The 24,347-nt window shown below is 36.2% G+C and overlaps 2 protein-coding genes across 2 annotated transcripts; both read right to left on the bottom strand.

Moving 5' to 3' along the window:
• Nucleotides 1-8,813: 8,813 nt before the first annotated feature.
• On the bottom strand, nucleotides 8,814-9,749 carry Or9q1 (olfactory receptor family 9 subfamily Q member 1). Its single transcript, NM_001000261.1, has one exon. The coding sequence runs from the start codon at nucleotides 9,747-9,749 to the stop codon at nucleotides 8,814-8,816; it is 936 nt and encodes a 311-aa protein (NP_001000261.1).
• Nucleotides 9,750-20,247: 10,498 nt separating this feature from the next.
• Nucleotides 20,248-21,195, bottom strand: Or9i16 (olfactory receptor family 9 subfamily I member 16). Its single transcript, NM_001001277.1, has one exon. The coding sequence runs from the start codon at nucleotides 21,193-21,195 to the stop codon at nucleotides 20,248-20,250; it is 948 nt and encodes a 315-aa protein (NP_001001277.1).
• Nucleotides 21,196-24,347: the final 3,152 nt, after the last annotated feature.

Consider the following 24,347-nt stretch of genomic DNA (forward strand, 5'->3'; position numbering starts at 1 on the left):
TGATAAAATGCCTACTCCGGAACCAGCAAGACAGCTCAGACCACAGAAGCACTTACACAGGCTGGACAATGTGAATTACTTCCTGTATTCTACAAAGTGGGTAGAGAGAACCAACTTGAGAAAGTTGGCCCTTTATCTCTTCAGGTGTGTAATAGCCTGTGTGAACTTACACGCTGCACACACACACACACACACACACACACACACACGCATGCATGCATACACACAGACACAAACACACACACAAAATACACAAATATGGGTGGATAGATAGATAGATAGATAGATAGATAGATAGATAGATAGATAGATAGATGATAGATACATACATACATACATACATACATACATACATAATTACATAGATACATAGACAGATATTTCCTAAAGAAGTCATAAATGGTTATTCTACTTTTCTCTGCACTCCAGTCTTGGCACTTGATTCAGAGGCTACCATATTCAACGTACTGTCTTTCATGCTTTATTTTATTATGTGGCTTTGGTAATATATATTGCCCCTTCTGGCTCAATTTTTCATGCATAATATGGAAAAAACATGCCTCTATTATGAGATTATTTTATGTATTAAATATATTAAATATTTAATATATGAAATAGATAAAGACTAATGTCCAATTCAGAAAGACCTATATAAAGACACTTATCATTACTATTATTATTATTGCTAATTTTATTTAAAATATAGATATAATCTATTTTTTCTTTTCTGAAATATAATATATTTCACTCATAATTTTTCTGTTTACCTCTGTATATGATTAACAATGTATTTCAGATTATCAATTTCTAGAGAGACAGATTGACATACATAGGCAAATTTGACATAATAAATGAGCTATTTTTGGCCTCTCACTAAATGAAGTAAATTCTTCCTGATTTATTCTTTCTTCTCCAAAAAAGAATTGTCTTTTATAACATTACAGTAACAGTGCTTGTTCTTTTGTCTAGTTCTTCTGTATTTTGCCTGTGAGTAGGTTAAGAAAATGTAAGTGGTGTTTTCCTTTTATAATTGTGCATGTACCATGCACTGAAATAATCCTATTAATACTGGAAAAAGTTTTCAAATATCAAGTGAAATTAGGATTCCTTTCCTATGCTTTATCAGCTTTTCAAAATTTATTATAATTAAAATACTGTACAATGTATTTTGGCAAATTTTGCATTTCCTACAACTTCTTATTGCCATATAGCACAGGTATAAGTCCATCATTCACTCCACAAGCATAGCTATTGACTATTTTCTACATGTATTCTGCCTCTTCAGAAAAGTTCCTAAGATGTTGAGGATTTCTTCATGGAAACTCAGATACATATCCCCTTACTTCAAAGGCATTTTGACTTAAATGCCTTATAAAATACTGACAATAAGATCATTAGATAGATACTACAACATACTATTTATGAACGAGAAAGTGAAACCAGATATGAAAATTTCCCACTGACTTTATATGCAGGCAAATCAATATCCATTTTAAAAACCCATTTCCATTACTCTACACAGCAACCCTAGGACCATTGCTCATTATTGTAGCACCACATCCCCCACCATGACATTCAGGTCGAAACTTGATAAATCAAAGTTTATAACAAAATTTTGATCATACAAAATATATTACTAAGAAATTATTTTCAATAAGCTTAAACATGAATTTTGGTTGCTGTAGCGACATAACATTGTCATATTTGTAAAATTCTTTCTCAGCACCTAATGAAACTATCATGCATTTTTCCTTTGAGTTTGATTATGTAGTAGATTACGTTAATGGATTACTGAATGTTGAACCATCGCTTCTCGGCCTTTTGGCTAAGATCAAGTGTACTGAATGTTGAACCATTCATGCATCCCTGAGATGCATCATGCATGGTGATGTGTCCTTGGATTCAGTTTGTGAGAATTTCATTGAATATTTTTCCATAGATTTCATGAGAAATTGGTCTATGGTTCTCTTTCTTTGTTGGGTCTTGATTTGGCTTAGATGTTAGTGTAATTGTGGCTTCATGGAATGAATTGGTAGTGTTCCTTCAGATTCTATTTGTGGGTTATTTTGAAGTATATTGCTATTAGCACTCTTTTGAAGGTCTAATAAAATTCCACACTAAACCCATCTGGTCTGAGAGATTTTTTGGTTCGGAGGTTTTTATTGACTGCCTCTATTTCTTTAGGGGTTATAGGACTGTTTACATGATTTTTCTGACCCTGATTAACTTTCATACCTGGTATATGTCAAGAAAATTATTCATTTTACACAAATTTTCCAGTTTTGTTGAGTATAGGCTTTTGTAGTAGGATCAGATGGTATTTGAATTTCCTCAGATTCTGTTGTTATCTCTCCCTTTTCATTCAAAGCTATCCAAAGTTCTTTGCTACAAGACCTTTCTAATCTCCTAACTTACTCCATTATAGTGTGAAGAATAAAGGGGAAATAAGTGCTTTTTTAATTTGAAATATCCTCATGATTAGAGCTAAATTACTAGATTCACCCCATGTTCAAAGATGGCACACTACAGGATACTATCAGGAACTGGGTGACATTGGGCTATCTAGAGTCTGAATACCACCCTCCTTGTTTGGCCATTACAAACTCATTATATTTCATCAGCTCAACCACAGATATGTATTTCTGTAAGAGAAAAGTATCCTTTTACAAACCATTATAACAGCTTAAGAAATAAGAAAATAAAATAATTTAAAACTAAAAAAAGATTGTCAGTTTATAAAACCCATAATAAAATATGTCTCATGTAGCATAATGCATCTCTACTATTTTATAAATATTTATATCCATTAACCACTATAAATGCCTCCACACTCCTTCATGTTTTAACAAATTCCTTTTTGTCTTACATAACCATATAATTTTAAAAGAGGTTTAGTGAATAAGAACCTTAACTTTTTCAAAAATGTGAACTTATTTACATAAACTTCTATGATATTCCCCTAGATAACTTTCAAGGAGACACTGGTGATATCACTTTTTTATTATTGAATTTAAAGGGTTTGAGGAACATCATATTGGTTTGAGCCTAGAATAGAGGGAGGCTACAGCCTTACTGTATCCAGTAACATTTTGTGAATTAGTGACTATTTAAAAATAACTGTGGATATTAATGAGTTGCCATTATTATTTGTAATACACAATGAAGAACATTAGATCCTTATCTGCTATCTAAAATTAACTTCAAAAAAGATTACCCCTAAAAAATTGTATTTACTCTAACTACTAAAATAAAAGGATATTTATATTCTATCTTTATCCCCTGACTCCAATTACACTAATTTGGGCCTTGCTGCTTTTCCAAATGTTGTTGTTTTGTTCATGGAACACTTGCCTTGGGCCAATCACAATATGACATGTTCTGGGCACATTATCTCACACAGTCCTGTGATTACAGAAAATAGGTGCTATTTAATTTTTGAAGATACTAAGATTAGATGGATAAGGATGAGTAAATCTGGACTCTAACCTAATTTTAGCATATTACAATGTTGTAACTCTAATATGCATGTGTTGTACATTTTATCTTAAACAACCCTGTGACCCTAGCAAAGAGATGTTATTTTGTCATTAAGAAGACTATGATAAAATAGGTAAAGAAGTTTTCTGAGATCAAAGCAACAAGTAAATCTGGAATCTAATCTAGATTTAATTTATTCCAAAGATATAGCTCTAATATATCTTGCTATCCCACCTTTCAGCATAGATATAAGAGGGCAGAACTCATATTCTCAGTCAAATATAAAAACTAAGCACTGCAAACTAGGAACAGACTTACTAAAGAAACTGTACATCCTAAAGTATGCGGTGATGCACAAGTCCAAGGAAGTTAAAGCTGGTAGTTGCAAAACAAAATGCCCCATTATATACCTGTGCATGTTAGATGGAAGTGGAATGATGGCTTTGGTTCCCCAAAAAAAAGAAGATTTATAGCTGGAAAGACATCTGACTATTTAAAAGCACTGGCTGTTCTTTCAATTGATTTGGATTTCATCCCTATCACCCACATAGCCTCTCACAATCATCTATAATTCCAGTTCCATGGACTCTGATGCCCTGCTCTGAATTTTGCTACCATTTGTGATACACAAAATACAAGTAGGAAAAAAAAACATTAATACACATAAGTTAAGAGAAATTTAAAAGAGGAGGTCTACTAACAATGACCTTATTTTATCCCTAATTTGCCTTCAATGATTTCTCTGGAAATACCCAGTATCTTTCCAGGCTTCACTGGTAGTAGATTGGTCCTGTTCAATTCAGAGACTTTGAAATAATATTAGCAAAGTCATTATGCATTTATAAAAAGAAGCTGAGATTACACACACACTTCAAAGTAATTGATTCATTTTGGGATTTCTTCTCACATAGCAAACCACTGGGTATTTAAAGTGCTTTGGGAAATGGCTCTGAGGTAGCTACAGAGTGGAAAAGTTTTCCATTGAATTGTAAATCAACTCCAGGGATTGCAGCTAAGACTTCTGGGGAAAGCTCACACACACATACTCTTTGCCCAGAAATGTTTTTCAAATATAGACTTATTTTCAAATCTTGCCATACTTTAGAAAATAAAATCTAACATTAGTGATTGTGTGTCAGTTACTAAGACTTTTAGATTTTGGAGCTCAACAGCATCTTCTGCCAGAAATGGACATGTTTTGTTGAGTTAATCAGTATATAGCCTAAAAGTTAGACCTGAGGTCTTCACATAAAAGTCTCTTTAAATTGCTCATATTCTTACACTCACTGTCTAGTTACAACTCAGGTATGAAACCTGGTAGTACTGTCTCCTCCAATTTTCATAAAGAAGTACAATTTTTGTTTCAGGGAGAAACACATCTAAAATTGCATAAATAGTTTTGGTTTCCTTGGCATTGAGGAGTATGCTCACCCCCCTTCCCTCAAGATCCATGTCCATCATTCCACAGTCACCTTTCTTTGTTGCAGTTCTCATCTATTTCCTGCCTCTGGGATGCGCAATCATTTGTGTTAGAACCATATAATTTGACTGAGTTGCATTTGTATTTCATTGTCCATGATTATTCTTTAGTGGTTAGTCTTTTTTCTTCAGCTTCATAGTAATTTCTTGAAGTCTATTAACCACAAAGATCCTCTTCAGTAGACTCCTAGCCTGTTTGCCTTCACCTACTTGGTATTCTAGAATTCAAAATATTCTATCATAAACAGTGCCAAAGATGATATATGTCTCATATGCTACCAAGTGTCAATGCTTCGATAAATATTTTGATAATTAGCAATCATTTGGCCTAGCCAGTGTTTTGAAATTACAGATGCCAGATGATAAAAAGGTATATTGTAAAGAAGATGTTCTATATATCAGGACCTGATGTGTGGCTTAACAATTGGCACCCAATGTGTTTTCACAAAATTTGTTGCCCCTTTATGAAGTTAAATGTTTTTTGAAACTACTGTGTGTAAGAGTATATCTGCTACTTTTATGTACACTAGAGGAGAAAATTGGAACAAGGTGGGGAAAGTAAAAGAGGGTATGCAAAAATGAAAATATTCCATTTTTTATCAACAGAAGGGTTTATTGTTAAACTGAATGTGAGATATTCATTATTCATCCCTCTTCTGGTAATCATTGTAAAATCAGAAGAAAAATTGATATATTTCCCTTGTTATTAAGATTAAGTATCATGTTAGAACTTCTGCTTGGATTTTAGAGAAGACTTACATATTATATTAAGCTTCTTAACCCATATACCCATACCAGAATTTCAGGAACTATTGTAGAAGATAGAATGGAAAGACTTTAAGGGACATATCAGGACGTTTGCTCTGAGATGATATCTCCCAGTACTGTCAGAAGATGAACCCATAAAGTCTCAACAATGTGACTGCTCAAATATGAGCTGAACAACATCAGGCATGGGAAAACTAATGGCAGAAAGCACTTTAGGCCTCAAACCCATCCAAAGAACTATCGGTAACAAAGGAATTCTGAGAGGATGACAAGTGATCTTCTCCAGAAAAGAGTACATCAATTGGTTATCCAATACCAAATGGCCAGCACTAAAGACATCCATACAAGTAACATTATACAAACCATGCATTTAATATTTGATAATGTATAATATACATATGTAATAACTGATAGTCAATGAGAAACAGTCCATGAACTGGAAAGTAAAGAAGAAGGGTAGATGACAGTGTTTGAAAGAAGAAAACTAAAGGGATAAATGTGGTTTGTATAATCTTAAAAATAAAAAAGAATTGAAAAAATCAAATCTTGGTCAGAGCTAGAGTATAAGTGCTTCACTGAGAAGTACTCAGAGAAGAAACATATACAAGATAAAATAAGGTACAGAATGGCTAAGAGTTGTCTTTCCATCTGGAGTCTAGCATTGGCTTGATTTTTTAGAACTCTGACATGTGTTTAATGCCTACTAAGGGATCAGACTAGCAGAAGCCCATGTCAATCATTCTTTGACTGTAAGATGTTCTCCAGCAGCTTAGTAGTACCTCACTAGGAACTTCTAAAAAGAATAGATACCTTTGCTGATGGAGAATTCTCCAGGTAATTGATAGTTGTCATGGAACTGTAGATTAACTTGATAACTAGGATACTTTAATTCCAGAGAGACTGCAGACTAAGATACAGATAATATGGGTAGAAGATGAGGCCAAGAAACAATATTTTAGGTTACTGAAGCAAATTATTCCCGATGCTATTCACTCTAAATGTTATAGCAACATATGCTGATGAATTTCATTTTTTTACTTTATGGTACTATCAATAGAACAAACCAAAAGGCATGGAAAAATTATACATAAGAAGTTGATCTATAGTGAAGATGGTATATCATGTAAGTTGGGGAAAATACATTTTTAATATTTAATAATAGAGAGGTCAGTAAAGTATTTGGGAAAATAAATTTAAACAATACTTAACAGCATAGGAAAAACTAAATATATTCTCTTTCTCCACATCCTTGCAAGCATGTACTGTCACCCAAGGTTCTGATCTTAGCTTCTCTGATTGGTTTAATCTCAGGGTACTTTGATTTGCATTTACCCGATGGCTAAGGACTTTGAGCATCTCTATTACTGCTTCTTAGCCATTCAAGATGCCTCTGTTGTGAATTTCCTGCTTAGCTCTATACCCATTTTTTGTTTGGATTGTTTAATTTTTTTTGAGGTTAGCTTCTCAAGTTGTTTATATATTTCTGATATTAGCCCTCTATCTGATGTGAGGCTAGTGGAATTTTTTCACAATCTGTAGGTTGCCAATTTGTAGTATTAACTCTGTTCTTTGCCTTACAGAATTTCTTCAGTTTCATGAGGTCCCATTTATCAATTCTTGATCTTAGAGCCTGAGCCATTGGAGTTTGGTTTAGGAAATTTCCCCATGCCAATGAGTTTGAGTATCTTTCCCATTTTCTCTTCTATTGGATTCAGTGTATCTGACTTTATGTTGAGGTCTTTGACCTTAGACTTGAGCTTTTTGCAAGGTGAAAGTTGTGGGTCTACTTTAATTTTTCTACATACAGACTTCCAGTTAGACCAGCAACATTTATTAAAGATGCTTTCTTTTTCCATTGTATGTTTTTGGATTCTTTGTCAAAGATCCGTAAGTGTTCAGATTTATTTCTGCATCTTGAACAATACTCCAATGATTAATGTGTCTTCCTCTATACCAATGGCATGCAGTTTTTAGTCATTATTTCTCTGTAGTATGGCTTGAAGTCATGGGTGGTGATTCTCTCAGAAGTTATTTTATTGTTAATAATTGCTTCCCCTAACCTGGGTTTTTTGGTTTTGTATATAAAACTGAGAATTGCTGTTTCCATGTCTTTGAAGAATTGTGTTTGAATTTTGATGGGGAATTCATTGAGATCCTTCATTTCTGTTGTGATTGCCAATTGGAACATCCACTCTGGAAATCAATCTGGAGGTTCCGCAGAAAATTGCAAATATATGTACCTGAAGACCCAGCTATATCATTCTTGGCATATAACCAAAAGATGTGTTTAAAATGTCATGAAGCCTAGAGAATAACTCATTTGGGTAGGATAATGCCTTCCTAGCAAGCATAAAGTCCTAGATCTGTTCCTCATAATTGCATAAGTCCAGCAAGTGGCAGGAAATTTTTGTCACAGTAATCACAAGGAAAAAGAAAGAAAGATCAAGAATTTAAGTTCATCCTCCCGTACATGGATTTTGTGAAAAGAGTAGACTGCATAACACCATGTCTCAAAAAAGTTTTATTTAAAATTAAAATAAAATATAAATATATTCTAAAGTTTGAATCTCAAATGAAAATATAATTTTGAAGATCATAGTGATTCTGTTTTAATGTTTTCTGCAAGTTATATTGAAGTGAATAAAACACACTACAGTTTGATAGGCAAATTGATAAATGGTATATTAATAAACTGATCACATTTTTAATAAACTACATATAAGAAAATATTAACATGAATAGAATCTAACTTTTGAGTATAAAGAGTTGATTAAATGATATTTTCAAAACTTCCTTTTTATGGAAAATTTTGCAAAATTATAATCTTGATCTATCACCACAGAGACCAGTGAGACCTGCCACATTTAGATTGCATATGTTCTGAGAGACATAGACCATACTCAAATCTCTTTTACAGCTGACATTTCCATTTCTTCTTGTCTCTCCCTGGAGTTAAAAATTCTCACTTTTAATAAAACCATGTATTATAATATACACATTTAAACATTGGGCATAGTGTAAATAAAAAATTCCTAAAGTGCTGGCATTTGAGAATAAATTCTTCTTGGGACTCCTAAGGTGGGAAGAGATTAGAGAATCTTGATTCTGTTGAAAATTTTTCTTAGTGCTTCCTTCACTTCCTTGTTCCTCAAGCTATAGATGAGAGGATTCAACATGGGAATTACTGTTGTGTAGAATACAGACACAACTCTATCTTTTTCTGAGGCCTGACCAGAGTTATCTCTCAAGTACATGAAAATGAGAGTGCCAAAGAAGAGTGACACTGCAGTGAGGTGGGAAGCACATGTTGAGAAGGTCTTGACGCGGCCTCCTGCTGAAGGGATCCTCAGAATAGCCACAATGATGAACAGATAGGAAATTACAATCACCACCATGCAAGCAGGAATGACAAAAATGGCAAATACAATAATCACCAATTCCTGGATATAGCTCTCACCACAGGTCAGCTTTAACAGAGGAGGAAGATCACAGAAAATGAAGTCGATCTCATTGTTTCCACAAAAAGAGAGGGTAAATGCTGAGACAGTCCTCACCAAGGCACTGAGGAGGCCAGCAATGTAAGCCCCAGCCACAAAACTTAGAAGAGCTTTCTGTGTCATGATGGTAACATAAAGCAAAGGTTGACATACAGCCACATAACGGTCATAAGCCATGAGTGCCAAGAGGTAGCAATCAATGGATCCAAAGAAAGTAAACAGGAAAAACTGAGCAACACAGCGTGCATAGGATAAAGCAGCCCCATGTTCCAACAACACAGCCATTGTCTGAGGAACAGTGACAGAGGAGTAGCAGATGTCCATGAAAGAGAGGTGACTTAGAAGGAAGTACATTGGGGTGTGAAGCCTGTGATCCGTGCGAATCAAAAAAATCATACCTGAGTTCCCCAGCAAAGTAAAAAAATAGATAAATAAAAATAGGTGGAAAAGAGGGAGCCCCCATTCAGGGTGCTCAGTGAATGCTATGAGGAAGAACTCTGTCACCAAAGTGAGGTTCACCTTGTCCATGAAGCCACTGGTACTTAAGCAAGCATAAGAAACAAGACAGGATGCTGAACATTGGATGCCCCTGCAAGAACAATTTTTGAATATATGGAAAGAATATAGGTACCAGAGAAAGGATTTCCTAAATAGTGGGTTTCAATTTCTGTCTTCCAAGAGAGTTCTGTAGTAGTCATCCTAGGGTATTGAGGGAAAAGTAAAACACATGAGAATGCATGCACAAGAGAATGTGTAATCCCACTTGAAATGCAAATTAGCTATATGAGTCCTGTGATTCAACAGAGCTCGTACAGCTGACTTGTGGTCATTTTCCTACCATGTATTTGACCATCTCAGGACTCTGAACTTCTTTCTCCTTGATGATCATAACTTATCCCCTATTTTTTACCTTATTCATCTCACATAGTCAGATTAGCTTTTTTACCAATTAGTGCCATTTTTTAAAATTCAGATATCAATTAAAATCTTGTTATTTATAAAACTTTAATTTGATCATGGATGTCCCTTTGACCAATATCTATCCATGGAAAACTGTCAAGGACATGATATTACTTAGCCTCTTCAATATACTGGAACTATCTACAATAATGCCCCTACTTATTTTCCTACGTACCTATTTACTTACCAGTCCTAACACACATAGTGACAACTTATTCTCTCACAATTTCTCTGGATATACTAAATTATTGGCAGCATTGGTAAGTCCTACATTCTCTTATGTCTCTGTGCTTCAGACAGAGCATCACTTCTGCCTAGATGACCTTACTTTTTTCTGTCTCCAGAGTCCTTCCCCCTGCTTATATTACCAGCAAATCACTATTTAGATCACAGGCTTTACAAGAAGGATAACTCCGTTATTCTTCTCCAGACACTGAATGTCCCCTACAAGTTAAGCTCTCAGTAAGAGCTTAATATGCTTTATAAAATGAAGTTATTAAATAAGATATGAAACATCTTACAAAAAGAGAACAATATTGTCATTATATTCCAGTTGCAAAATCAGAAAATACCCTAAATATGAGAATTGAATTGAATACACCTAAAGATATCAATGATTTTCATGTTTTTCTAGATTTTATACTTCTACTCTTAACCTTAAGATTTTCTAGTTAACAGAAAGAAACTGTTGATTTTTATAAAAATAGCTTTTTACAAGAACAATATTAACAGTAAAAAGCATTGATAACTGTACTCTGCATGATATGTATTCATTTCATCATCATAGCCACTTTGTAAGTGAATTTTCTTCTTCCTATGGATGAGGCAACTGAGACCACATTTAAATATAAGCTCAAGACAGCACAGCTAGAAAATAGTCTAATTGCCATTGAATACAAAGTTGTACACATAAAAATTGCTTACCTTGATACTAATTTCACAAGCTTTCTTCATTTCTTTCAATAGCTGTTACTTAACTCAAATGGTAATGCAGGCACTGAGGCTTTGAACCTAGAGAAAAGATTGTCATTTGGCTGAATCACAGTGAAGCAGGGAAGACAAGGTAATGAACAACATTAAAACATAAATCTTTGGTAGCCAGGACGGAGCTGAACCAATGTACTGGTAAGAATGATAAAGAAATTTGGTTCAGGTTGTTGGGTTGGGTATCAATCAAGAGAAACAAGCCAATTTGTTCAAATTTGACTTTACCTACTGATACTCTTTTCTCTTTATCCATTACTTTTTCTTAGTATAAATTAAGTCATTTTTTTGCTCCACTAACCTGGATGGAAAGTTATCTTAAAGTTATAATGGAGGCAATGCTGTCCTAAGCAGCAAGAGGTTTATTGACTTCTGTTGACTTCCCACGCTATTAGTTACCTAAGAAAATATTAGCTCCTCAATGCCCCTTGTATTTAAATTCACACACACACACACACACACACACACACACACACACACACACACACATGTGCACTCATACCATATTAACCAATGCAAACACATGATTGTCTTTCTACAATAACTCTTGAGATCTTTCTAGCCATCTGCCCTACCAGAATCCACTAACTCTGGGCAGAACACATTCTTCATTCTGAGTGTAGTTCAACTACATGCAGAGGTTGGAGAAAAGCCTTTCTTAATATGCTTCTAAGTCTAACACAAACACATTTAAGAGAAGATACTAATTGTGGCTAAAAATACTCTGAGATCCCCATACAGTGATTAAAATGGTCTCTAAGGAGAGTTATATATTGCCTTGTTGGCTTCTTAACAAGGTACCTGGTCCCTGTCACAAAGTAAAGATGACTGTTCTTCAGCCCCAGATCCCAAAGCCAAACTATTTGTCTTGTACTCCATACACAAAGATCTACAGGCAATTATTTAAAAAGAACAAGATCACGAATTGTATGGGTTATATGCCTTCATTTCCCATTAAGTCCTTCTTGCAATGAGAATGATCTAATTACTATGACCTCATATCCTTTACTCATTCATTTAAATTAAGATAGATAGATAGATAGATAGATAGATAGATAGATAGATAGATAGATAGATAGATAGATAGATGATAGACAGACAGATAGGAAAATTATACAATTAAGGTATTAGCGCTCTATTTTTCTTTCATTTAAACATTCTTATCTTTTTATTTTTACTTTTTATTTTCATTTTTTCTTCTTTAAAGATTTATTTATTTCATGTATATGAGTACACTATCACTATCTTCAGACACAGCAGAAGAGGGCATCTAATGCCCATTACAGATGGTTATGAGCCATCATGTAGTTGCTGGGAATTGAACTCAGAACCCGAAGGAGTAATCAGTGCTCTTAACCATTACAGTCCAGACTTTATTACCATCCCAGTCTACCCTCTGGCTGTTCTTATCCCACACCTCCCTCCCATCCCCTACCCCTTCTCCAAGAGGATGTCTGCACTCCACCTACACACAACCAGATATCTCCACAAACTGGGAGTCCAAGTCTCTCAAGGTTTAGGTGCATCCTCTGTGACTGAGTCCAGAACTGGCAGTCCTCTGCTGTATATGTGTCTGGGTGCCATATCAGTTAGTTAATGCTGCCTGGTAGGTGGCTCAGTGTACCAGGTTAATTGAGACTGCTGATCTTCCTCTGGGATTGCCTCCCTCCTCAACTTCTTCTAGCTTTTCCCTAAATAAACCAGAAGGTTTACTGTCTTCCGTCCATTAGTTGGGTGTAAATATCTGCATCTGACTTTTTCAGCTGCTTGTTGGGCCTTTCAGAGGGCAGTCATGATAGACCCCTGTTTGCAAGCACACCACAGCACTAGTAATAATGTCAGGCTTTGGGGCTTCCCACTGAACCAAATCTCAATTTGGGTCTGTCACTAGACCTCCTTTTTCTCATGCTCTTCCCATTTTTGTTCCTGCAGTTGTTTCAGACAGGAACAATTATGGGTTAGAGTTTTGCATTGTGGAATGCCAACACCATCCTTCCACTTGATGTCCTGTCCAAAGGATGTCCTTTTTACTGGAGGTAGACTCAACAAGTTCTCTCGCCCCACTGTTTGACATTTCATCTAAGGTCCCTCCCTTTGAGTCCTGAGAGTCTCTCACCTCCCAGGTCTCTGATACATTCTTGAGGGTTCCTCCACATCCTAGCTCCTGAGGTTGCTAGTTATGATTCTTTTGCTGGACCTCAGAGCTTCAGTCTTGTTCCCCCCAACTCCAATACCTGATTACATTCCTCTCTTCCCCTTCTAGATGCATTTTCCACCCAATTCCATCCCTCTCCCTCTCTTATGATTGATTACTTTCTTCTCACTCCCAAGTGGGAATGGGGCATCCTCACTTACACCCTTCAGTCTGTTAGCCTTCTTGAGCTCGGTGGATTGTATCCTGGGAATTCTGTGCTTTTTTTGCTAGTATCTGCTTATTAGGTGAGTACATACCAATTACTGATTTTTCTTAGTTTTGCCTTTCTATGCAGGGGCATAGGATCATCTATAGGAAATTGTGTAGCTTTCAGGGTTCACAGTCACAATTTTTTCTCCCTCCCCTGACATCCATCAATAGCTCCTCAACTAGGAGTGGAATTTCACGCACCCCTCTTCAATCTATGCTGGGATATAGACTACTTTGTTACTGTGCTGATCTTGTACATGTAATCACAACCATTGTAAGTGATACATATTAGAATTTTATGAATGATGAGAAGAATATAGAGGTTTGTCATTGCCAATTTTTAAAAGTTCAGTTTGAAGGTTTACTTTTTTATCTCTCCCTCTTGGAAATTAAGCAAACAGACTCTTGTGGCTGGGCAGATTTTTTCAGTAGTTATGAGAACTTCCTCTTCTTATAGGGATTAGGGCTCAGTTTCCAGCATCCATACAACAACTCACAACAATCTACTACTCCAGTTCCAGGGAATCCAGTACTGTCTTCTGGCTTCTGTGGGAACTGTGTGAGCATATTACTGATAAATGAATGGAGGGAAAACATTCATTTCCATAAATAAAGCAGTATCTAAAATAACTAAAAATTCATTTTACTTTTATGTATTCTAGAAGCAATTGTACATGGACCAAATACTAAGAAAATCATTCACTTTTTCCATTTTAGATGTTTTTATAAACATTTATTATATAATATGATTCAACCATTAGTAGAGTTGGTTTATACTTACAAAATAGAAATTGGTGGGAAATTAGGGTAACTAAATCCTTCTACTACTAAAAAACACCTTAGGCTAATATTTTGTACATTTGTTTTTTTATTTAAAATTTTTCAGAAATTAATGATTTCTTTAGGTCCTTATCATAGCATAGCATACATAGAACAGGAGATTAATTAAAGAAAATAACCATTTTGAAAACGGTGTTGTGGGTTGGGTTTTATTGCTGTGAATAGACCCCATAACCACAAAAAATCTTATAAAGGAAAAAAATTAATTGGAGATAGCTTGTAGTTTCAAAGGTTTAGTCTGACATCATCACAGTGGGAAGTATGGCAGCATGTACGCAGAGAGGGTGCTATGCTTCTGCATCTTGATCTGAAGGCAGAAGAAATAGACTGTTTGCCTACTGAGAGGAGCTTGAGCATAGGAGCTCTCCAAGCCACCTCTACACTGAAACACTACTTTGGAGGCAACACTGACTCCTACAAGGCCACACTGACTCCTACAAGGAAGGCCTCACCTCTCAATAATGCCTCTCCCTATAAGCCATACATTCAAACATATGAGTCTATAGGGGCTATACAAAATCAAACCAACAAATCCCAGTCCCTGACCCCATAGGTTTATACGCATAACACAATACAAAAAGCATTTAGTCCAGCATCAAAAGTCCTCAAATATATCACCATTTAAAATGACCTGACACCATTACTGAAGATATGGGGGGGAGGGGTGCACTCACAAAAAGGGACCTATTGTGACTGCCCTCCAAAAGACCCACAAGCCCCTGAAAGAGTCGAATGCAGATATGTACACACAACCAATGAAAAGAAGCTGCTGACCCTTCTGTTGATGTAGGGAAAATGTGGAGGTAGTCGAGAAAAAAGGCAACTCTGTAGGAGGACCAGCAGTTTCCATTAACCTGGAACCCGGAGATCTCTCAGACACTGGATCACCAACCAAGCAGCATAAACCAGTTGAGATGAGGCCTCCAACATATACAGCAGAGGACTCCTGGGTCTGTGTTCAGTCACACAAGATGCTCCTAACCCTCAAGAGACTGGAGGTCCCAAGAAGTTTAGAGGTATGGTGGGGCTGGTGGTGGGGACATCCTTGTGCAGGTTGTTGGGGGAGGAATTTGGGAGGTGGAACAGTTGAAAGGTGGCTCAGGAGGGGAATAAAATCTGAAGTGTAAATATAAATAAACAAACAAACAAAAAGAACACTGACATCTCTTCCAGAGGTCTCGAGTTCAATTCTCAGTAAGCACATGGTGACTTACAACAATCTGTAATGGGATCTCATACCTTTTTCTGGTGTGTCTGAAGAAGGCTACAGTGTACCCAAATACATTAAATAAATAAATAAATAAATAAATAAATAAATAAATAAGCCTTTTTTAAAAATCCAAAGTTAAAAATCTCCTGAGAATTTTGTGATCTCTTAACTATAATCCCCTATAAAATCAAAATAAAAGAAGAGATCACATACTTCCACAAATAATGAGACAGGATATACATTATCATTCCAAAAAGTAGAGGAGAGAACATAATGAGGGAACACTGGACCAAAGGAAGACAAAAAAACAGAAGGATAAACTCCAAATTATGCATCTCCATGTCTGATGTAAAAACATTCTTCCCATGTCTATCTCCATTCAGATTTGTTGACTGCAACACACTTCTTACTTTTGGGCTGATTTTACATCATGTTAGCAGCTTTCCTCCTTGGAAGGAATTTCATGGCTCTGGCATTTCGAACCCCTTGAAATCTCCAAAGCAATCAAGAATTCACCTTTCCAACTTCACACAATGGGCTCTTTGGCCCTCCATGCAGGTACATCCCTGACACACACCTGGCCTCAACACCTTTCTTTTGTCACAGAGGAAGATTCCATAACCCCTTTCTTCTATCCTTGACCCTAAAGTCAGAACCACATTTCTGAACCTGCCAAGTTCTGCTTCTTGCTGACCCTGGAACATGGCCCACTTCTTCAATTACATCTTAACCTGCTTTCTCTTTTTCGTGGTTTCTTTCCCGGCCTAAACTTGGTTGTCCTGGAACTTTTTTTTATAGGTCAGACTGGCTTTGAAATCAGATATCTCTTTGCCTTTGCCTCTAGATTTCAGGGTGGAATTAAAGGCACATGCCATCATTCCAGGTCTTAACTATTATTATCATTATCATTATTCCTTTTTACAGGCTGGAAGTTTTGCTACTGAGTGGGATCCTTTATAAAGGTCACCACTCCTTTTATTCCTTTTAGTATCTTTATTCTGATTATCTCCTTGAACTCAGGATTTAACTCAATTCTACTTCCTGGTGCCTCTTTTCTGGAACCATACATTTTATGTTTTTCCTTGCTCAGCTTGCTTCTTTTCATCAAAGCACTTGTTGTATGAGGAAACATTAATAACCATAAGACAGAATCTATACAAGGCTATTTTGAGATTTCCTATGCCAAGGCAATTAATACAAGACTCTTCACTTTAGCATCAGGCAAACTTTTCAGACAAAGGCAAAAGGTAGTGAAATTCTTTGCCAAAATATCACAAGAACAGTTTCTAAGTCAAATATTAACATTCTTCTCTGAACCCTACTGAGCCAGGCCCCCTAGAGTTCAAAGCACCCTCAGCACCACTGTCTTCCATGTTCCCACTAGGATAGACCATTAAGTGCCCCTTAGCCTTTCTAATCAAACTCCTAGAATTCACCTTCCTCCAAACAAATGTATGGCCAGGCTCTCAGAGCAATACCCTATTCCTTGTATCAACTTTTATCTTAGTTGTGGTATCATTGTTGTAATGAGCAACCATGACCACAGTAGCTCTTAAACAGAAAAAGCATTTAATAGGACTAGCTTGTGGTTTCAGAGGTTTACTCAATTATCGTTATGGAGGAAAGCATGGCAGCATGCAAGCAAATATGGTGCTACAGAAAATGAGAGTACTATATCTTTTTCTAAAGACAACAGAAATAGACCGTGTGCCATACTTGGCATAGCTTAAGCATTAGAGAACTCAAAGCCCACCACAACAGTGACACATTTTTTCCAACAAGACCACACCTCCTGCAACAATGCCATACCTCCTAATAGTGCCCCTCTTTATGGACCAAATACTCAAATGCATGTGATTCAAACCATCAAAACTGGCATAGTCTATGTACCTGAGAAATACCTGACATTATGCAAATGGATGTGCACCAATGCAAAGGCAGATGTCATCAAATTATATTTTGTCAATGTTACTTTCTTGCTAAGAATCAGTAATAATTCCACATCATAGTCATTTGCCTCCTAGTTTCCCTTTTACTAAAAGTAATATGAGAAGCACTATATGGTATCTCATAGAAATACATCACTTTGCACTAGCATAGACATATTGAGCCTATTTTCCTCTATCTCCATCACCACTAGCCTCCTTTCCAAACCAACCAACTACAGGAAAGAGGGCTTTTGAAAATTCATAACTATCATTTTCTATTCTGCCCAAGGAATGAAATTCACAAATCCCTAAGAAAACTTGCAAGGCTCTGTATCTAGCTTTCTCCTGAATCCACCATTTGTATAGTACACTAAAATCCCCTCACTCTGGTTTTAATTCAGAGCATTCAATTTCACTGAATTTTTGCATTCACAATTATCCCAGTCTGATACAGTCTTAACTACTAAGGAAGACAATGTACTTAATTCATTAGATTTCTGCCTACCTGTTAGTTCTCTGAGGATTTTTTTTAAAACTCATACCAGTATATTGTGACCTCAAAATACCATTCAACAAAGTCCTGTGATTTTTTTCCACTTTCCAGACCTGTAAAAATTAATTTCCTGTGTGGCAGTCTAATATCTGACTATTCTCTAGGTTTCAACTTCCATTCAGGATAACACATTTTATTTAGCACCACGTTCAAATCAAACATCATGTCTAATACACAGTAGCCTCTAAATATTTGCTGAAATGATGAACAAGATTGTAAAGCCTCCATGGAGATATCCCCAAGTAATATTTCTCGAAGATTGCTGAGGTCATTAAAAGGTGATAGATTCATTCTACTCTGTTTTTTAACAATAAAGAATATGTCTAGAGGAGATGAGAGAAAATAGTGGTGTCCACCACTACAGAGTAGTAAACAACCTGGATTAATTGAAGCATCCATCCATAAATAATTTTAAGGGACAAATAAAACATCTAAACTTTGGTGATCAAGAAACAATATAATGCTATATCTGCTATTCAGTACAACCATACATCAAGATTTAACTATTTCCAATATTAATCTAAACTATTATTTCTTCCTTTTATTATGTTATATCTTGATATATCCTCTCTTGGAATTTAAAAAAGGAAAAAACTTACTGTAGCTAAGCATTCCTCAATCATAACTTCTTCCTATCCAAGCTTCCTTTTGTTTTTTAGCTACTTATACTTTGATATGAAAATTACCTAACTTGGTTATGAGTGAATGTTCACTTTTTGTCCAATATTATTATTTGTTTCACCATCCATAATCAAAGTTTATCTTAATCACATAAGAAATATATTATAATTTGTCATTGTTCTAGGTACAAAAAATGAGTTTTATATGAAATAGTAAAGTAGCTAAGACTCAGCACTGAATTTTTAATCATAGAAGTCAGAAATTTTTCTTTTTAATGCCCAAAGTGGGAGAAGGAAATCAAAGAGCCCACCCTCAGTAGATAGACAGGGCCACAAGAAGCGGGACTGGGTTACCAACCCACAGTCAAAAATTTCTGACCCAGAATTGTTCCTGTTTAAAAGAACTACAGGGACAAAAATGAAGAAGAGACTAAATGAAAAGTAGCCCAAGTTGGGATTCATCTTATGGGGAGTGACAGAGCACGTTAGGCCTGACACTATTACTGATGCTATGATGTGCTTACAGACAGGAGCCTAGCATGGCTGACCTCTTAGAGGCCCTATGAACAGCTGACCAAGACTGGTTCAGATACTTACATTCAACCATTGGATTGAAGATTCCTATTGGACTGATCATTCCTTATGATTGAATTAGGGAAAGGACTAACCAAAAGCCAGGGCAAATCCACAGGATGAGTAGCAGTCTTAACTAACTTGGATCCATGGGAATCCCAGAGACTGAGCCACATGCATCAGGCAGCATACATGAATTAGGTCAAGGTCTAGACACATATATAGCAGATGACTGCCTGGTTTGTCCTTAATGGGAGAATATTCACCTAATCCTTGAGAGACATGAAGCCACAGGGAAAGGGAATGCCTGGTAGTGGGGAGGGGAAATACCCTCTCAGAGGCAAGGGGGAAATGGAATAGAATGAAGAACTATGGGAAGGATGACCAGCAGTGGGGAGTGAAGGCAAAGGCCGGAATGTAAATAAATAAAATAAGGAAAAAATATTATCTTTATTTTTGATTATGTAATCATATAGGTTGTATTGAAAGAGGGGATGGCAGTAAATAGACAGTATACATGGAAGTCAGAAGATCTCCATGAATCTACAGATTTGGAGTCTAATATGGATGCTGGGAACTGAATTCAAGTCCTCTTCACAATCAGGATATAATCTCAGCCTTCTCTATTTATTCTCCTGTAAGCCTTCTCCACATCCTCAATAGAAATGCATTTGTGTGAGAAAATGATACAAAACCTTTATTGCTCAAAATCATAGAGCTAATAAAGTTCTGAAAGCCAAACTTACATTTTCTGTTTCAATATATCAGTGCAATTTTGAGAGCAAAGTCATATATTAAGAGGACAAAGCGGGGTTGGGGATTTGGCTCAGCGGTAGAGCGCTTGCCTAGCAACCGCAAGGCCCTGGGTTCGGTCCCCAGCTCCGAAAAAAGAAAAAAAAATAAAAGAGGACAAGGCAAAGGCCTAATAGATAGAAACTTCTGGACTGATGAAGCTTAAATTGAACTTTCTTGAGAAGTCGTAATTCTTTTGAAAGCTTTCTTCAGAGCTTCCTTCACTTCCTTGTTCCTCAGGCTATAGATCATGGGGTTCAGCATAGGGATAACCACTGTATAGAATACAGACACAATCTTGTCCTCCCAGAGGGATTTTCCAATGTTACCTTTCAAGTACATGAATATTAGTGTTCCAAAAAAAAGAGCCACTACAATCATGTGAGATGCACAAGTAGAGAAGGTCTTGGCTTTGGCGCCTGCTGTACGAATCTTCCGAATAGCCCAGATAATGAATAGGTAAGATACAAGAATCACTGAAACACTAGTTATGATGACCAAAAAAGCAAAAAGGAAGATCACCTGTTCCCGTAACTTGGTCTCACTACAGGCAAGATTCAGCAAGGGTGGGAGGTCACAAAAAAAGAAATCAACTTGGTTAGATTTACAGAAGGAAATGGAAAATGTACACCCAGATCGGACCACACCATTTACCATTGCACCAGAGTATGCTAAAGCAACCAGCCCCAGGCGAGTCTGTGGTGTCATGGCCATGGCATAAAGGAGAGGGTTGCATATAGCCACATAACGATCATAGGCCATTACAGCCAAAAGGAAACACTCAGTACTACCATAAAAGGTGAAAAAGAAGAACTGGGTGACACAACGCTCATAAGTGAAGACCACCTCATTATTCCCCAAGGTCTCCAGGAGCTGGGGCACAATAACAGATGAATAGCAAATGTCTAGAAAAGACAAATGGCTGAGGAAGAAGTACATAGGTGTGTGGAGCTGAGGATCACTCTGAATTAGCATGATCATGCCCAGGTTTCCAACAATGGTGATGAGATAAAAGGACAAAAACATGAAGAAGAGACCCAACCGTAGCTCTGCCTGAAGCTGGAACCCCATCAGAATAAATTCTGTCAACCTGGTGCCATTGTCTGCCATAAAGCCAAGGTCACCTGGGGAAATAAAATAAGAGTAATAAGATATTTCTGGAGATTAGCATGACTACAATCTGCTTGGGTCTCAGTAATGAGCTTTATTTGCAAAACACTTTTCAACTTTCACAAGCTTGATTTTACTTGAATTAAAAATCCTATATAGCACAAAATGTCATGTTAATCCCATTTTTGAATAAAGAATGACAAAGAAATAAAGTGATTTAGCCACCACGCAAGGCCTCTTAATTAGGAAACTGGCAAATTCAGATCTAGTGCTATGTTTCTCAGGGACTTCCAAACCTCTGCATGTCCACTAGTGGGGCTCACTTCATGTGCAGCCAGAAGAAAGTTGCACATAAGAAATATTAGAATAATATATTTAAAATCTTCTCAGAATTTGACCAAGTCCATTCATCTTTCTGGACCTTGTGCTTCTTGTTTACTAAGATGTCAACATCACAGTCAAAATAGCAAAGAAAAGCATCAAATAATAGGAGGTGCCAACTTAGACATCTCTCATCACCAAATGTAAACCCCATGCTGATAATAGGTTGCATCTTGAGTTGTTGAACAAAAAGACCAAATGACAATTCAGATTATCCCAAGGAAATTTATTTCTTTCCTCTAATTGACATTACAATCCTATTGTTGAAGATAATACCTACACAACCGATTGAACACAGAGAAGTCTAGCTGGTACCATCCTAAAAGCTTAATTCCAGCTGACCAGTGCTCATGACATAGGAAAGAACTCTGCATGCTATCAGAGAAGAAGTTAAACACCAACTCAGCTAAAGACACTTTGATCTACAATAGTGACTTGCCTATAATATGCATTGGCACAAAAACAAAAGTTCGGAGAGTAATCAACCACTACGTGATTGGATATAAGACTGACTCCATGAAAATTTATCCATACGTGACATTTCTCAGGTGATCAAAAACCTAAGATTAGATAGGCTATGGATATCAGGGAAACCAAATACTAGGACAAGTAAAACACCATTTACTTGTCCTCTCAGAATAAGGGAAATAAAAGGTAAATTTTAGAAAGATCTCATGTAGGTTTAGATAAATAATAAAGTAAAACTTTGATGATTAGCAGAAGACAACTTATTGATGGGATAATGGTGTCAGATGGTTCATCCCCAAATATGGAATAACTGTTAATATGAAAGTTTCATTTCCTTCTCATATTCTTAGGGCATAGTCTTATGTTTATCTTCTAATATTCAATAACTCTCTTTGTTCTCAGGAGTTTGTAAAGGTCCAAAGAGGTGCCTCAGCTGTTACAAGCTTGCACTGATCTTGCAGAAGACCCCAGTTCAGTGCCAAGCACACTTGACAAGTGGCTCAAAACTTCATGAAAGTTCATCTTCAAGATTCCCAACAATTTTTTGTATATTATTGGAGGAAATCCCTACAAATATACACACAGATACATATTTAAATTAAATATTTACATTTTATAAAGTCTGTATAACCAAAGGAAAAATAATTTATTCTTGGAGCTTGATTGTCCAGCCAACTCTCCTCCTGATGTTACCAGACCTAAAGTACCAGGACCATTCAGTTTAGATCCTTCCCCACCAACATTGATCTGACCATATATGAAAATGACCATACCTTCTGGTTTTGATCTGCACTTGGAGCTAACCCTATGCATCCTATCAGATCACCATGGAATAAGGCTGGTCTTTAAAACAATAAAAATGACAGAAAGCCCACATATACATGGAAGTTGAACAGTACTCTACTCAATGATAACTTGGTCAAGGAAGAAATAAAGAAAGAAATTAAAGACTTTTTAGAATTGAATTAAAATGAAAGCACAACATACCCAATCTTATGGGACACAATGAAGGCATTGTTAAGAGGAAAACTCATAGATCTGAGTGCCTCCAAAAAGAAACTGGAGAGAGCAAGCAATAGCAGCTTGACAGCACACCTGAAAGCTCTAGAAAAAAAAGCAAATACACTGAAGAAGACTAGACGACAGGAAATAATCAAACTCAGGCCTGAAATCAACCAAGTAGAAACAAAAAGAATTATACAAAGAATTAACAAAACCAATAGCTGATTCTTTTTTTGAGAAAATCAACAGGGTAGACAGACTGTTAAGTAAACTGAGGGCACAGAGCAGTTATCTAAATTAAAATATCAGAAATTAAAAGGGAGACTTTACTGAAATGGAAGAAATTCAAATATCATTAGATCCTACTGCAAGTGCCTATAATCAACAGAACTGGAAGATCTAGATGACATGGACAATTTTCTAGACAGGTATCAGTTACCAAAGTTAAATCAGGATCTGAAAAACCATCTAAAGAGTGCCATCACTCCTAAAGAAATAGAAGCAGTCACTAAACGTCTCCTAACCAAAAAAGGTCCAGGAACAGATGTGCTTAGTGCAGAATTCTATCAGACCTTCATAGGTCTGATACTTAGTACCAATACAGTCCAAACCATTCTACAAAATAGAAACAGAAGGAACACTACCCAATTAGTTCTATGAAGTTACAATTACACTTATACCTAAACAACAAGAAGACCCAACAAGGAAAGAGAACTTCAACCCAATTTCCTTTATGAATATGGATGCCAGAATACTCAATAAGATTCTTGCAAACCCAATCCAAGAACACATCAGAACAATCATCCATCTTGATCAAGTAGTCTTCAAGCCAGGACTGCAGAGATGGTACAGTATATGAAAATCCATCAATGTAATCCACTATATAAACAGAAACAAAGAAAAAAGTACATGATCTTCTCATTAGATGCTGTGAAACCATTTGACAAAATCCAAGCCTCCTTCATGATAAAACTCTTGGAAAGATTAGGAATTCACAGCCCATACCTGAACATAGTTAAAGCAATATACAGAAAACCAGTAGTCAACATCAAACTAAATGAAGAGAATCTTGAAAGATCTGTATGACAAGAACTTCAAGTTTCTTTAGAAAGAAATTGAAAATTTCAGAAAATGGCAAGATCTCCCATGCTCATAGATTGGCAGGCTTAATATAGTAAAAATGGACATTTTGGTGAAAGCAATCTACAGATTCAATGCAATCGCCATCAAAATCCCAAGTCAATTCATCAAAGAGTTTGAAAGAGGAATTTGCAAACTCATTTGGAAAAGCAAAAAAAAAA

This window comes from Rattus norvegicus, chromosome 1 (assembly GCF_036323735.1).
Source record: "Rattus norvegicus strain BN/NHsdMcwi chromosome 1, GRCr8, whole genome shotgun sequence".
NCBI lineage: Eukaryota > Metazoa > Chordata > Mammalia > Rodentia > Muridae > Rattus > Rattus norvegicus.